General features: G+C 41.2%; 1 protein-coding gene across 1 annotated transcript in view; it reads right to left on the reverse strand.

Annotated features, from left to right (window-relative positions):
- rbpjb (recombination signal binding protein for immunoglobulin kappa J region b) overlaps window positions 1–15,850 on the reverse strand; it is a 43,896-nt gene that overhangs the window by 17,106 nt on the left and 10,940 nt on the right. Inside the window, exon 2 of the mRNA XM_056368769.1 lies at window positions 2,008–2,046. Within this exon, the coding sequence (XP_056224744.1) occupies window positions 2,008–2,046 (39 nt within the window). The remainder of the gene's footprint in view (window positions 1–2,007; window positions 2,047–15,850) is intronic.

Below are 15,850 nucleotides of genomic sequence, written 5' to 3' on the forward strand. Positions count from 1 at the left end.
GAGCATTTCCATCTGAGGCGATGGATTCTGCAGAGCTGGCCCTTCCTCCGTTGTTTGGGAGAATAAGCCCTTGAAGGGGCGGCTCCCCGAACAGAAGAGGCAGCTTATCCAGCCTGTATGCTCATGTGTTGTGTCGGTTTGTGTGTAGATTTGTGCATGTGTATCTGTCTGAATCTGAGATGTGTGTGTGTGTGTGTACACGCGAGTGCGTGTCTGTGTGCGCTCGTTTCCAGTGTATGTGTGTCACGTATTGTATTTCCAGTCGAGTAGCCTTCCTGACAGGGCGGCCCTGCAGGACCCGGAGCTTTAGCTGCCCTAAAAAGCCCCTGCAGGACGGCGCACCATTTTAGTCGTCTGTGCTGCTGCATGACAGAAAACCGTGGGGCTGTTGTTGCTGCAGGAAGCGGGACAAGTGGGTGGGTGTGAGTGAACATGCAGACATGAGGACACTGAGGCAGATCTATGGAGAAAAACACAAAGAACAAAACACCACGATACACATGGGTACAAAGACACACACAGTTAAGGAGTTGTGCCTTTCAGCTCTTGGGCAAAGAGTGTTTTGTGTCCGTCATATTTCTGGCCATCGAAACCATCAGACAAATGGAGGGGCCAGTGCAAGCCAGCGCACTGGCAGCACATGAATGAAGAGGGGGACACATCAAAAGGTGCTGGGGCCCCTTTTTCCAAAACCAAGCTCGGCTGTTCCAGGCAATATGCAACCCCTCATTTTCCCCGCTGAGCGCCACACGCAGAAGACGAGCACATACACACACACGGGCAAACCCATGCCCGCTCCCAGTAACAAAGAGAAACACCAACAAGCAAACAAGTGCATACACACACACACACACACACACACACACACACACACCCATTTACCCCATAAAAACACACACACACAAGCCTCCAGAAGCAAGCCACAACATCCATCAACATTCTCTGTTCACCCAAATGTTCCTCCAAATGACTTGGAACAAACTTGAGAGGAACAGAGTAATCAAAAACTTGCAGCGCTGCTCGACCAAGCTCTGCTGAATGCAAGGCTCAGCGCGGTGCACACGGAGTGCAAGTTTAGACTGCGAGTCCTCTGGAAGGGTGAATTATTGCCTTTCTGGCATGTTTCTCTACAAACAATTGCAATACATGGAGGTTTATTTCAACACAAACGTATTAAAGCAACGTCTCAGAGGATTCTGGAGTGAACAACTACACAGAGACCTAACGAATAAACAATCAACAGCATAACAAATATGATGTAATGCGGCAGGGGTCAACAGATACCAGCTGTTCGACTCTAAAAGTACAGACGATCTTACACAGGACTAAAACTACACATGCATTGTCGTCGGCGTTGCTGCTGCAACAACATGCAGCCATGCGGTGCTCTATTTTACTCTGTGGTTTTTGCAGATGCATGTCTAACTTAATCTGCATCAACCCTCTTCTGGAAATCACCACCGCAAATGATCTCCTCAACGCTGACAGGTCGGCCAAGAGTGAAGTTGATGCCTTTGCGTTTCTTTCCGATTTGCGCATATATTTGGATGTTTTTGGTTTTTTTTTTTTTTTTTTTCCCCCAAAGGCCATGTGCCCATTGACCAAATATGAAAGGTAATACACCTTTTTCTGATTATAACCTTTCAAGACACCTTGTGTACAGCTAGAAAATTCATAATCCCTGTCGGATTATGAAGGTGGAGGTGAAAATTGTATTGAAAAGTATTTTGATCAACATGAATATGTTCAGTTTGAGGTATTAATATCAACTAAATACTATAAAGTATAAAAGGAGGAGTTTGTCGTTTTTTAACCCATTATAGTCAACTGCTTTTAAAGGGTTTTGAAAAAGGGAGCTCATTTATTTACTAGGGGAGATGTGTTGTTACTGTATTCACCAGAATGTGTCTACACTACACACAGGTAGACATACAAATATCAGTGTGACAACAAACAAGGTCTTAAGGGAAGATTATGTTGTGTGGACGTGTGTGCGCGCACACTCACCTTGTTAGGCGCTGTGGCTGAGGGCGCTCCCCGAACTTCCTACAAAGACACAAAGTGAGAAGAAAACATGAGTGGGCTGGTTATCGACCACAAACACACGCAGAGTAAACACTGCATTACACAACTGTGCACGTATACAAACACAAACACGTACGTACGTACGTACACACACACATACACACACACACACACACACACACACACACACACACACACACACACACACACACACACACACACTGTGGCCCTGACAGTGTGTAGTGACTCTGTGCAGAGGCAAGTGACAGGATGTGTATTTTCTTGTTTTCATGGCCGCAGGCAGGTTACAGCAGGAATACAGACACTGAACTTTATTCAGATTAATTCCCATCAACGGCATGTCAAAACAGGTTGTGCATTAACAGAAAAAAACAGCAGCTGTTCTTGTTTCATATTTCACTAAAATATGACACTATTAATATTATATTTCAGGAAGTCAAGTGCAACAGCAGAATCGACAACTCGTACACGACAAACCACATGAACCCAACTATAAAGCCTGGACACCTTGAGATCACAGAGGCCTCAGAGGAAAGCTACAAACACTTATCTTGGTTATTGAGGTTTTTGCAACTTACAGCTTTAAACGTCTAATAAACTGTAGACGTGGTTGAGACCTCACTGTTTGACTAAATGATAGTAAATCCATTCAGGTGGAAGGCGATTAAAAGTGTAGCAGGCAGACACTACAGCAACAGCTTTCAGGCTTCATGTGTGCCTGATCTGAATTGCAAAAATGGAACAAGTGCATCTGACTTGATAATTTCCTGACACAGCTTCCAGTTCAATGGTGCGTAATAGTGGAGGGTAAACTTCACTTGATCTGAGGCAACATGCAGCATTTCTGAAAACCAGATCGCTGGGATATAACACGGTAAATGCATCCGTGTTCTAAAAGATATGACTAATTTCATCACGTCACCGGTCTTTATAAATGACCAGTGGGTGGTGTGAATCTTACACAACAGAAAACTAATTAACTGGGATTTGTATGCAAAGTCACGGTGAAGTGTGGCAAAATATACAAAATGAAAATGTTGGAAAATGATTCATTTTGTCTAAAAGTGAGACGACCAAAAAAAAAAAAAGTGGCACATCTTGCAATATCAAGGGCAATTAATATGCTTAATTAATACAGCAAGGGAGGAAGACACGTGCATAATGGCTCATTTCACTTTTCAAGAATTAATACATTTCTGCGACGTCTTCTCCCCTCAACTCTGGATCTTTCTGCTTCATAACTTCATGACATTACAGTCAATTAATGATGAATTTCCAGTATCATGACAGCACCATACACTGTCATCTACCATAAAGATTCTGTCCTAAGAGTGGACAGACAACTTACAGAAAAATTCAGCCTGCTGGAAGCCTGATGAATCAGTAAACTGCGGTTGACTCATAGCGGAGAGCTCTTAGTCATACGTTGTATGTAACAAGGAAACCACAGCCTAGAGATGTAGAGAGAAAGGCTGTAAACTTGCAACATGTCACAGCTGAGGATGACTGTTTTCTGGTCAACTACTTATTTTTTTTGTCTGTAAAAAAAAAAACTGACATGTAAAATATGTTACAAGAAATATGGTCTGATCTGCCTTCCTTGAACACACAAGCACACTAACACACAAAATATCCACAAAAGGTAATACAAGAATACCTGTAAAAGCTATTAGAGGGCAATAAAAAGGGATGGTAAAGCAAGACCAAAGCGCTGAAATTTAATTTATACGTTTCATTAAAGCGCAACAAAAAAAAACAAAAAAACAATGTTGATGTGTCACTGATACAAGCGGAAGAGTGGAGAAAAGAAGGGTGAAATGTTAGTGAGAGTTGTGAATTTAATATCAACTTTTTGCCTGTTCCTTTCTACAGGTTCTCTGTCATCAGTACAGGTGTTAAGAGTACACACCTTATGTTTGTGATGAGCCGTTCAGTAAATGACCATCGGCTCAGTATGAACCACACAATTAAAGTCTTATTAGTCTCAAATAGAGAAAACGTGTCATACTCCCACATGCTCTTTTGCTATTTAAGTCTCAAAGCCAGTTATGTGGATTCAAAACATGAGCGAATGGCTTGTAAAACATCCATGTTTGACACCTAGTGCCCTGAAGAGCCAGGAAGTTGTGCCAGTTTTTTATCGTTTTGAATCAAGAATCAAATTATGACACAAGGAATCAAAATCGAATTTCATTAAAGCTTCAAATAACAATTATTTATTATCGATTAATCTGCTAATAAAGTATTTGCTGCAGCTCTAAATCAAATTGTGAGATTATGTGACAGTTATGTGACAATACTCGCTCATAGACGACACATTCCCTGAGCATCACTCCAATGCTACTTCAGTGCACATAGGTTTGTAGTGAGGTTAAAACAATACTGGAAATTTCCTTTAATGCTCTTTAATGTGTGTACGGACTGTGCAGAGTTAACGCTTTTCAAACTCATGTGACACAAACACACTCAACGCCGATCCCTAAAACCACGACACTCATTAAATCGTGAATCTTGTGTACTGTATGTTCGTCACAGTGTCTATTATACCACCACAGTAACAAACGGCTCATAACACACGGCTGGGATAAAGACGAGGTAGCATGCAGAGGTGATTGTATAGAGGGGTTGTGTGTGTGTGTGTGTGTGTGTGTGTGTGTGTGTGTGTGTGTGTGTGTGTGTGCAAGAAGGATACAGTGTGAATAAGTCAAGATTTTCTCCTTGTGTAGGATATGGTAGCTTTGCATGTCAATACATCAATAAACACACAGTGTGTGACTCGGTTGGTTGGAGGTTTTGGAAGGCACAGTGTGAAATTAAAAAAAGGAGCACGCAAACACAAGTTGAGGGATGAAAATAACAAACAAAAAAGCAAAAGAAAGAGGCAAAGGGGGAATAAAGGGCAGGAGAAAGCGAGTGAAACTGAAAACATGATTGGTGCAAGACCCAGAAGGAGGGAGTGGAGGTGGAATAATTATAAAGGAGGGCAATCAATAAGGTTCCCACAGTGAAACACTGATGCCTCAAATGGCTAATGGATTCCAGACGGCTCTCCCTCTTTCTCCCTCCCCTCCTCCTCCCCTTCTAAACCTCACTCCCTCCACTGCAAACAGGGAGCAATGGAGGAAGGGATACTGCAGGGAAAAGTGTAGTGTGAGATTAAAGGCGAGGCGAGGCGGGGCAAGAAGGAATAGATGGCGTGTTGTGGAGAAGAGGGAGAATGCGATCTACGCAGAGATGAAGTGCGATGATTTAGTGGTGGATACACAGAGAGAAAAGGCAAGTGAAATAGGGGGAGTCAGAGAACAAGGAGCCATGTCTGCACACAAGGAGCATGAATCAGTCACAGCAGCATTTACTTGCTATTTTTTAAACATTCTGAAACATCCATCATAAGATATAAAAATAAAATCAAAGCAAAATCCATTCCCACGCATGATAGATGCTTTTTCTAAGAATACATGCGTTTGTGTGTGAATTTAAACCATGCATATGTCCAAATTCATGTGAAGTCGTGCTGCGTACAGAGAATGGTGGAGGCGGTCAGAGGTGTTAAGGAGGTGGGTTTGCAAGTTCTGTGAAAAACCACGGTCCACGTTTCCTCTCACCTCCATGAGCTCACTTTAAAAACACACTCAGTGTAGATACAAAACACCAACAAGAGAAGACGACCAAACACAGGAAACCGCAAAAGGTAGAGTTGCAAAGGCAAAAGAAAGCTGACTGCTGCATCTGCAGTTTTTCAGGGACTTGACAGTGAAATGCAACTTTTCATGAAATAGTTAATGAGAGTCTTTTTTTTTTACTTTGTTTTATATTCAGATTTACTTCAATCGTCATAAGTTGCATTCAATATCAAAATGACTTAAAAACAAAGGTAACCTAAGCCCGGAGTACTTGTTTTTGTATTTCAACATCATTTTGCAATGCTTTTTAAATGACTTTATGATTTTTGTTCTATTATTTTGCCTAACTTTGTTTCATCCTTTTAATCATTTTTCTTCTGAAGCAACGAGAGCTCAATCTCTGCAAAAGTGCTACATGGGTCGTGATTAAATTCATGCCTGAAAACAAAATGTGTCACCTCTTTTTCTTTTGCACCTCTGACGCGTACTGCGGCACTGAACACAGGCAACTGCAGCTACTAAAACTGATGTCTCTTTGCACCTAATGCAAACACAGACAGTCTGAATGCAGGCCAGGGGGTCGGCGGAGGAAAAGGAAGCTCTGTGTAAAGAGGAGTTTCATCTGATTTGCTCTCCATCCGCTATGACTACTCTCCCTTCCCTCCTTCCTTCCTTCTCCTCCTCATCTCCTGCTTACTATCACTTATTCCGCTGGACACAATGAGGGTGAGAGACACTGCGGCCCGACAGCAGCGAGAAAACAAGTGACAATATCCCTATAATAAGACAGACGGCAACAGGGTTCACAAGTGCATTAAGCTCACAACAGGTCTCTCTTATCATTTTCAATAGGTGGAGTGACACAGATAGACTGACGAAAGGATATAGAGCTAATGTTTTTTTTAATATATTTATTTAAATGCAGTTTTGTAACAAAGAAAAAAAGAAAAATCACCCGAGGAAACAAAAGGCACCAAATTTTAAGAGTTTGCTAGTTTGACAGTGACAATCATGACAGCAATGTTTCATCATAGTATCTGTGACAAGCATAATATGACACAGCTGGAAACTTCTTCATTTAGCTTTGCATACAACTGCACTTTTTTTCCTTTTCTTTTTTTTTTTTACATGATGCAAAACTGTTGAACTGACTGAAATTCTGTCACTAAACCCACAAAAGGAGAATATGGGGAAGCATTATTTTTCCATAAACGATTATGTGTATTAAGCATTTTAAAGTTCAGATGCACTTTCTCTGGGGGAATGCTGGTCTTTTTCTATGAAGCACACACTCTGTAACATCATCTCATCTCCCTCGCCCTCATCTTTTTTTACATTCAGATGCACCACAATGAACTGCTGGCTGTATGAATTCTTCACTTTCTCTGCCTTTTTTAAAAACCCCAAAACAATAAAACAATAAAAAAATTACTGCATTACTGGTAAATATTTCTGTATCAACACAACTGCGTCCAAATAGCAGTCACATCAACCCAACAGGATAAAGCATTCCAGTTGTTACAGCACATCTAAATGTCATTATTGTGCAATTTCAGCAGCAGCGCTCTTCATGTTCTCTAGAGATCGACAGTATAAACAGACACAAAACCACCTCCCTCTTCACAAACCTCAGCCGCTCTGCATTCACAACTTGTAAACTAGAAAACTAATTTCCCATACTTTTCTCATCCCTTTCAGGTCTGTTTATGAACCCTGTAATGGGGCTTTTTTCTTTTTTTTTTACTTTGGCAATCTCCTATTAGGAACCTGATAGGCCCATTAAACTGCTAAGCCAACTGACTGTTAGCTTACCCTGGCACACTTACTAATGGTGTGTAGCCATTAAAAGTGTGCCAAGGCCAGTGAGCTGGTAGAAGATGGGACAAACTGTTGTTCCATTTACATGTGAGCGGTGGAAGAGGATGTCCTGACTCTGTGCTTTCACTGGGAAGTGAGAGTGACGTCACATTTGGCTTACAGAGGTGCGCTGATAGTGGCTGTTGTGTAATGCATGTGTCCATCATTGCAAAAGACTGGCACTTAGGCCTCGAGATTTTCTAATAGAGACTCTTGTTAATGTGCTATTTGGTGAATATCAAAGCAGGACAGTCCATTACGAGAAGTGCTAACTGAGCCAAGATAAGGAAAGCTGAGGCTGTGGCATAATGCCACCGCAAGACAGTCAGACCAATTCAGGATCCCTGCAGGATCAGCTGCAATGATCAGTCAATTAAGCAAGTAGTCAATCAACAAAACAATAATCTGCAGAAGGTCCCTTTTCAAGCAAAAACAAACATTTGCTGCTTCCAGATCTTCAAACGTGGATATCTGATGCTTTTACATTTCATAGAGTTTTGTCGCTATTTTCTGACATTTCATAGACAAAAAATTTAATGATTAATCAAGAAAATTAATCAGCAGATTAATCAATAATGAAAGATATTGTCAGTTGCAGCCTTAAGTAAAAAATAACCAGTAAGCTTGTCTGCCACTGTGTTTTTATTTTCAATTTTACTATGATTTTAAAATGATAATTATCATCTGATCTCATCATCTCATCGTGAATGTCATGAGGCAGGTGTTCAAGGGTTAATGGAGGATGATTTATTCTGTATATATCATCCCTTATAGATGTCAATTTATGTAAAGCTACAATTAATTATCTTACCGCGACCACAATAGTGTGTAAACAACAGTTAACTGTTTTAATTACCATCATATTTTAAAGACAGGCTCAGTATAACTCGACATTCCCAGTAAAGACAAGATTTTAAACAGCAACTGTCTGAAGTCAGCGATTTTTCTCCATTTAATTTTAAAGACTGTGGCTGGCACAAGCGCCTTTCTTTGCGTCGTCTGTTAGCTCGGCTGGCTTGTGACTGACAGAATGAGGGTCCCAACAGAACCGCCGAGCGTGTTAACTACTGGTTCAAAGTTTTAAGAAACAGAAAATTCAGAGGGACGTGAACAACGTGAAAGTAAAACAGTCATTCCCGTCATGTCACCTCTTTGTTTACCGGAATGCACATATTAATCTGAGACAGTGCCTCACAGTGTAAAGGAGTTCGTGGCTGATATTTCCATTTTGCAAACCCAAGCTGTCAGCTCACACTCTCACAGCGGTGGTTTACCCTCATCAGCCGAACTGTTCTGGATGCTGTTTGGAACAAAACTGAAACCTGAGAGTCATGGGAAAATTGATAAAAGCTCCTCCATCCTGCCAACAACAATATTCTGAGGGAGAAATGAAATGCTTGTAATGTTACTGGAAGTATGAGGCATTAATATGTTAATATTGAAATATATTGATTCTTATCATTCAGGAGATATTTGCCATATGAAAGATGTTTTCAATATTAGTTTATCTTTTTAATTGTACCTACTAAACCCTTAAAAAATACAATTCCTATTATATTGGCTGCAGTACACACACACACACACACATACATACACACATGTCCACAAATGTGCAGACTGACACTACACTGACACTTTAATTTCTCAGAGGCTGAGCACAAGAGCAGCCACAGGGTGACAGAGCATATTTTTGTGGTAGCTTATTAAACCCAACACCTCTAACCAACAGCATATACAACTCAAACGCACACACAGCAAAACTCCACACCCAACCTCCCCTCAGGCCTGTTTCACAGACTACACATGCAACCGCAAATGCTCAAGTCTGACAAGCATCTTTTAGAATAAAAAAAAAAAAAAAAAGATTAATCAAATCTGGACCAGAGCTGGATGATGGCAAGGCACAGATATCCAGTGGTCCAGAAGAGTGTGTGGAACTGGGTGAGGACGCTTTTCATTTTCAGTTTGCCAGCATTAATAAACATTCTCCTTTTCAGCACCATATTTAGGCCTCATGTCTTTATTTGATCTTGAGATTTTGGCCAGCATTTTCACATGTTAGCAACAGCCAGCAATATGACAACAACAATTCATGGGTAGATCACACGTGCATGCAGCCTTATAACCTTTTTTCAAAACACTTTTTTTCCTATTGTGCTGGAATGATCTGCACAGGAACCCTGTTTTTGATACTGGTGATAATCACGTATTTTCCAATCAATGATTTCTGGTTCTAGCTCCTCAAATGTTTTTCCCTTTGTTATATATGATCTAAAACTAATTATCTTTGGATTTTGGACACTTGTTTGGACGACAACAAGCAATTTGGATATGTAACCTTTGGACAGAGGGAATTATAAGAGGCATTTTGACAAAACAATTCAACAACTTTCCAAAATAGGAACAAAAGCAAAAATGGATACTCAGGCTATCAGGCAGCAGCTAGTTTCCAATAGATCTACGTTTGACAATGACAAAAAAAAAAAAAAAAACATGTTCGGTTTTAGTTTAAACACCAACTCCACCTTCGCTTTGTATGTTGGCACATGTTTAAAGGTTCGTCAAGTTTCTAAAACCACCTGGTACAAAAACATTACTCCTCATAACTGTGCCTCTAGTTTAATCTCACACACCCACCTCTATGGCAGAAACCCAAACTTTATTATTTTATACATCCATGCTCCAGGAATAAATACTTATGGGCATTAAATGTTGCTTCTCAGGTGTCTATTCAAAAATAAGTATATTTTGCGAGTGCATCTGCAGTGCAATGATATGCTAGAGAATGAATAAAATTAACCTCCGGATGCAGCGTGGCGGGAAAACAGGGTGGGTTCTCTCATCGTTCTTTGACACCTAGTATGACATATGAGGTATTGGTGACAGAGAGGGGTGGCAGTTGCTATGAATAGAGCATCGACCACCCACCTCCACATGCTAACACACAAACACATGTAACACACGTCAACACAGGCGAATGCAACGGGGGAGGGGGGTTGATTGAGGGAGTGTGAACGCAGCCTGCCGTTCATATGGGGATGTGGTTGACAGCTGTGACTGACAGTCCAAACGGTGCTGAGGAAAAAACACACATGAACACCCGAAGGCTCAGAAGAGACCAAAAATACACACCCTGACATGTCCTCAGCACTGTGCCAGACTGAAAAGACACATACACTAATGCAAAAGTGCACAAACACTTGCTCTGTTGCTCCGGCGTGTGTCTGATAAATCTAATAAATCAACAGGAGCAAAGTTAACTTTTCTCAAACTTTGGCATGCTGTGGTAACACATGTACAGCAGGGTTGCAACAATATGGTCAGATCAGATTTGGTTATCTAACAATATCAACTTTACGAGGCCATATTCTGCAGGGCAGATGGTTTTATTACCAATACTTTGTTTGACCATTGATGTGGTCAACAATTAAGTTAATAAACTGCTTAAAATATGCATCCTTAGTAGGAACTGAGCCATAGAAGTACTGCATTTCATACTGATGGCGAGCGATAACTGTGGTGAGCAAGAGGACTGAGAATAGCTTTGAAATATTGCGAAATTAAAATTTTCCCTGCATAATTAAAAGGGAGATTAATGAGCCTTTCTACAACCTCCTTCATGCTTATTTCACCATCAACATGCACTGCCAGGAGTAGACACAGGGAAAAACAGAGAGCAGCCAAGGCTTATCATAGTTCTGACATTTTTAAAAGGAGGTGCTGGGAAAATCGGAGAATGATACAGAGCCGCTGTGTGTTAGTACCACACCATCCTGATGGAGGAGCATAAATCCCTCAACTCATCTGTCCATAGACACTATATTAAATACCAAACGCTATACAAAAACACAACAGGAACCACTCCTTTTCATGGGAACTGAGAGGCACCGTGCAGGAAATAATGTCTGCCCTCACAGGAATGGAGACACTGTAACATCAGCGACAACTTCAGCATAGAAACTACAGGCCATGTTTCCATTTTTAGAGGCAAAGTTGAGAAAGAGGCACAGAAGCTCCTCCTGTGACTGCTACATCAGTTCATGAAGCTTATGTAGTATATGATATTAAAATAATTGTTCTTTAAATTGAGACTGATCACAGTTGAACCTAACTGCCTGCACTACAAATGTAATTTAAATAAAAGCATTTTCTGTAGCTGATGCTCTTATCCAAGCTGATGTACAGTGACTGAGCTTTCCTGTGTTGCTCAAGAATCGACTTCTAACGAACACAGTGGGTGTGTAATATTTGCGAAATATAATCCATTAGATTTCAAAATATGCGAGCGATCAAAGGAAATGCATGTGATAGATCAAAAACCTGACATTTCACTGTAGAGTAAGAGCTAAAACAGTAAATGGTTCACTGGAATCTGGTGAAATATGCAATTTCAGAAATATTCGTTTCTCCAAAATGAGCTCACATACAAAAACCTTATGGCAGCATAATTCAAACTTGAACTCTGATGCTGTGGAAATGATAATATGTGACACCTTTGGCTGAGCACTTTCATGTTTTGTCTAGATTGCAGATAGACAAACATACATGGACACACACACACAGATGCACACACACATACATATATCTATCCTTTGTAGAGCTGGGGATTCCCAGGGGACTGAAACACAACACACAGATGCCAGACGCCATCATTCATATGCTCAAGGTCAAGGGTTAGGGGTTGACCTCTGGGGTCAACTAGCAGGCAGTGTGTTCATGCACCAGTGTGCATATGAATGTGGCCTGAAACAGATCATACTACCAAACAAACAGGGCTAAGGCTAGTTCTGACAATAAACAACAGTACCAAAACCATCATTTATTTTTGATGGAGAAATTACTTATATGTTCATTAGGTCCTCAAGAAGATGCAAAAAGCTCCATCTGCCAACTCTGCCTATAAAAAGCATGGGTGCCGATTTAGATCATATAACTCTATAATTCAAGAAATGACATTTATTTTGTTTTAAAATACATTTTAACTTTAATTTTAAAAGGTAAGCCACTTCAGTGTCATTATCTCTGATCGTCCAAAGCAGATCCTTTTTCACAGTGTGCTTGAAATACACTTGTTATAATCTCAAGAAAACCGTAAGCGTCAATCTGTGTCTAATTAAACCCTTTTTCACACATCTGTCACCCATGGTGGGTCATCTGTACTCTGACACAGGCTAAGTGTGAATATGAGGCCACATATCTGACTGCGTGTATGGATTTGACACGTACACACTCGTCTCTCTCTCTCTCTCTCACACACACATACAGTAGAGCTCCAGGACAGTGCACACAAACAGCAGCGTGAGAGAAAGAGGAGGGATGGGATGAGGGATTAGGCCTGTAAAAAGGTGTCTGGTTTCCCTGCCTGAGGGCTGATAGCAGATATCACAACTCCTCGGAGTGGCTGTACACCTTATTATCAACACCATGCTCCCTCGCAGCTTCCACTGGCCTCTGTAGCCAAGGGCCGCCTCAGTGACACCAAATATATGAACCCGGCTCTAACCATAGCTGAAAACACAGAATTACAAGAGAAAACTCGTCGGTAAATTTATTTACTCTCTGTTAAACATACGTGGAGCAATTTGTCTACAACTGTACCATCAGTGGCTATAACACTGAACTAACAGATAAACCAAAGTTGCTTATGATTAAATCTAAATCACAGGTTGTAAGTGTGAGACTTTGCTGATTTTCTTTATCTTGCATTATAGTAAAATGAATATCTTTGAATTTCAGACAACACAAGACAATGGAAGATGTCTTCTTGGGAGACTGAGAAGCCACAATATACATTTTTCATTGTTTTTTTATACGTTTTACAGACCAAACAATAAACCAATAAAAATAAAAAAAAATAACTGGCAGATAAATCAATAATGCAAATTATCAGTTGCAGCCATACTTTTTTATAAACAAAGACTTATGGCAGTCTAGCAAATGGTGCATTCATCCAATCAGGTGCATGAGAGGTTCATGTTAATGTGTGAGAACAAGAGGACTGAGCCATCTATCATATAGCATAAACTGACATCTGTCAACAAGCTTATGGTATTTTCCAGACATAATAAGTGAAGTGAATTCATGTGCTGGTGTTGCCAGGTTAACCTGTTAAAGGGCATGCCTTCAGGCCTTACTCAGTGAAGCCGTGCCAAAAAATCAGCATGATATGAAAGACAAAAGCATGCCCAGATTGAGACATTGTGCTCCTTGAGAGTTACCTGTGTGTGACGTGTTTTCAAAACTTTCAAGACCAGACAGAGAAAAATGGGTGGAAAAAAAAACATGTCTCACCAAGCAAGTGAATGTGTTTGTGTGAAGGGGACTTCAGGCTAAGTGGGAGAAATTTGGAAATTTGAGCCTGCTGGCTACATTAGCCCTGGCAGCCTATTGAAAAATACCTGCATACTGATGTCACAGCCCCAACACACACACACATATATACACACACCAAGCACAAACATCAGGCCTTTTCCTTTAATACACACTCACTTCCTCCGCAGCACTGTGCCATGCTGTGTGTGGCCTGCAGCATGGGTATCACGCACACATCTTTCAAGCACATATTTAATCATTGAGAAAAAACTGTCACGAGTGAAGGCAGCCAAGTTTGGGCAATAAACTCGTATCCTAAGTCGACCCTGGACAAGTGTTGGGGGGTGTGTGTGTGTGTGTGTGTGTGTAGGCGAGAAGGACAATGAGAAAGACGTAAATAGAGGACAAGGAATGGACAGAAAGCCTTCAAGACAGCAAGCAAGAAAACGGAGAGACGTGGCTGGAGTTGGAGGCTCGCTCTGTGCTTGGCACCGCTGCCTGGCATGTGCCACCATGCACGCCAACAATCGCTGCAGGCAGTCAAGAGTGGTGAGGGCAGGGTCACTACGAATATTCTCACAGTCCTGCCGGTTAGCAAAGTTTCTATGAACCATCCACAACTGGCCACAAGAGAGAGAGAATATGGATGTGAAGAAACAGAGGACTTGTCAAAAAGAAAATATGATTTACATATGATAAAAACACATAATAGTAGATAATAATAGTAACAGTGGTAGCTCCTGATGCACAAATTGACTCCAACCTACATTTAAAAAGCACTCATGATTAATGATTAACAGTTAATCATCCAGCCTCAATCTTTCAGTGTGCCTTTAGTGGAACCTTGTTAATAATCTTTCCTGCTTCAAAAGTGAGCAATAGTAATACCTTGACTTTGTACCACACTGTTATTGTTACATGTTGTCAACCTCATCAGTCAAAACTTGAAACTTTATCATTGGTGGACTTGACCTTGCAAGACTCTGAAGTGTGATGAAACATTGAGATTTCTCTGTTTTGAGGTTGTCGTGGCAAACCGCGGAACAAAACTGAGTCACATGTCACTGTATGAGTATATTAAGAACATTTCCCCTAAATCTACTTTCGGCCATTTCCCCTCACATTAATCCACCCTGGCTGCCAGCTTACAAGTTGAAATGAGACAAGGGCAAGATGAAACAAAAGAATGAAGGGCGATGTGATCAGAATCACAAAAGGCTAGAAAATGATCTTTTATAAGAAATAAAAGTTTAATGTTGCAAAGAGGAACCTCAGTTGACTAAGTTAACTGACTTCTGATGAGTTGTCCGACCCTCAAGGCTGACTGACTGCAGATGGCAGAGGTCTGGTAGCTGCCCTGAGACGCCCCGCTGGGGGCAGAATCAAGGGCAGGGCTCAATGGTGTGTGTGTGTGTGTGTGTGTGTGTGTGTGTGTGTGTGTGTGTGTGTAGAGTTGGGTGGGTCACATCAGTCTGCACTTGCAAGTGCCTGCATACACATATACACACACACATACACAGGGCACCAGCTCCATCTGTCTTTGACATGGGAGAGCTTAATGACAGAGGTTGAAAAGCCAAAGAAAAGGCCTCCTCGTTCTCTCTCTCTCTCTCTCTCTCTTTCTCTCCCTCTCTCTCTCCTTTCATTTTCCTTCCCTCCACCTCGGTCCCTCTTGACCGCACTCTCCAACATCAATGCTCCATATGGAGCTCTCTGGACAGACTTTTTAAAACTCGTCTTGGCCTGGCACACAATCAAATAGACATCTAGACGTACACTCACTTGCTGTACACATTAACGAGTGTAATCTGGCGGACAGGCTGGAACATACTGAGCAAGTGCATACTCCATTACTTGTGCACATATAATATGTCCTGAACACGAAGTAATGAAGTTTCCAGTGTGTGCTGTGGAGCCAACCTGGACTTGCGCACACACACACACATATACACACACACCCCTTGATGCTTGCTCTATCTTTAATGAAGTCTCCTTTGTGAATCCCGCAGCTC

This window comes from Seriola aureovittata, chromosome 23 (genome assembly GCF_021018895.1).
Source record: "Seriola aureovittata isolate HTS-2021-v1 ecotype China chromosome 23, ASM2101889v1, whole genome shotgun sequence".
Taxonomy (NCBI): domain Eukaryota; kingdom Metazoa; phylum Chordata; class Actinopteri; order Carangiformes; family Carangidae; genus Seriola; species Seriola aureovittata.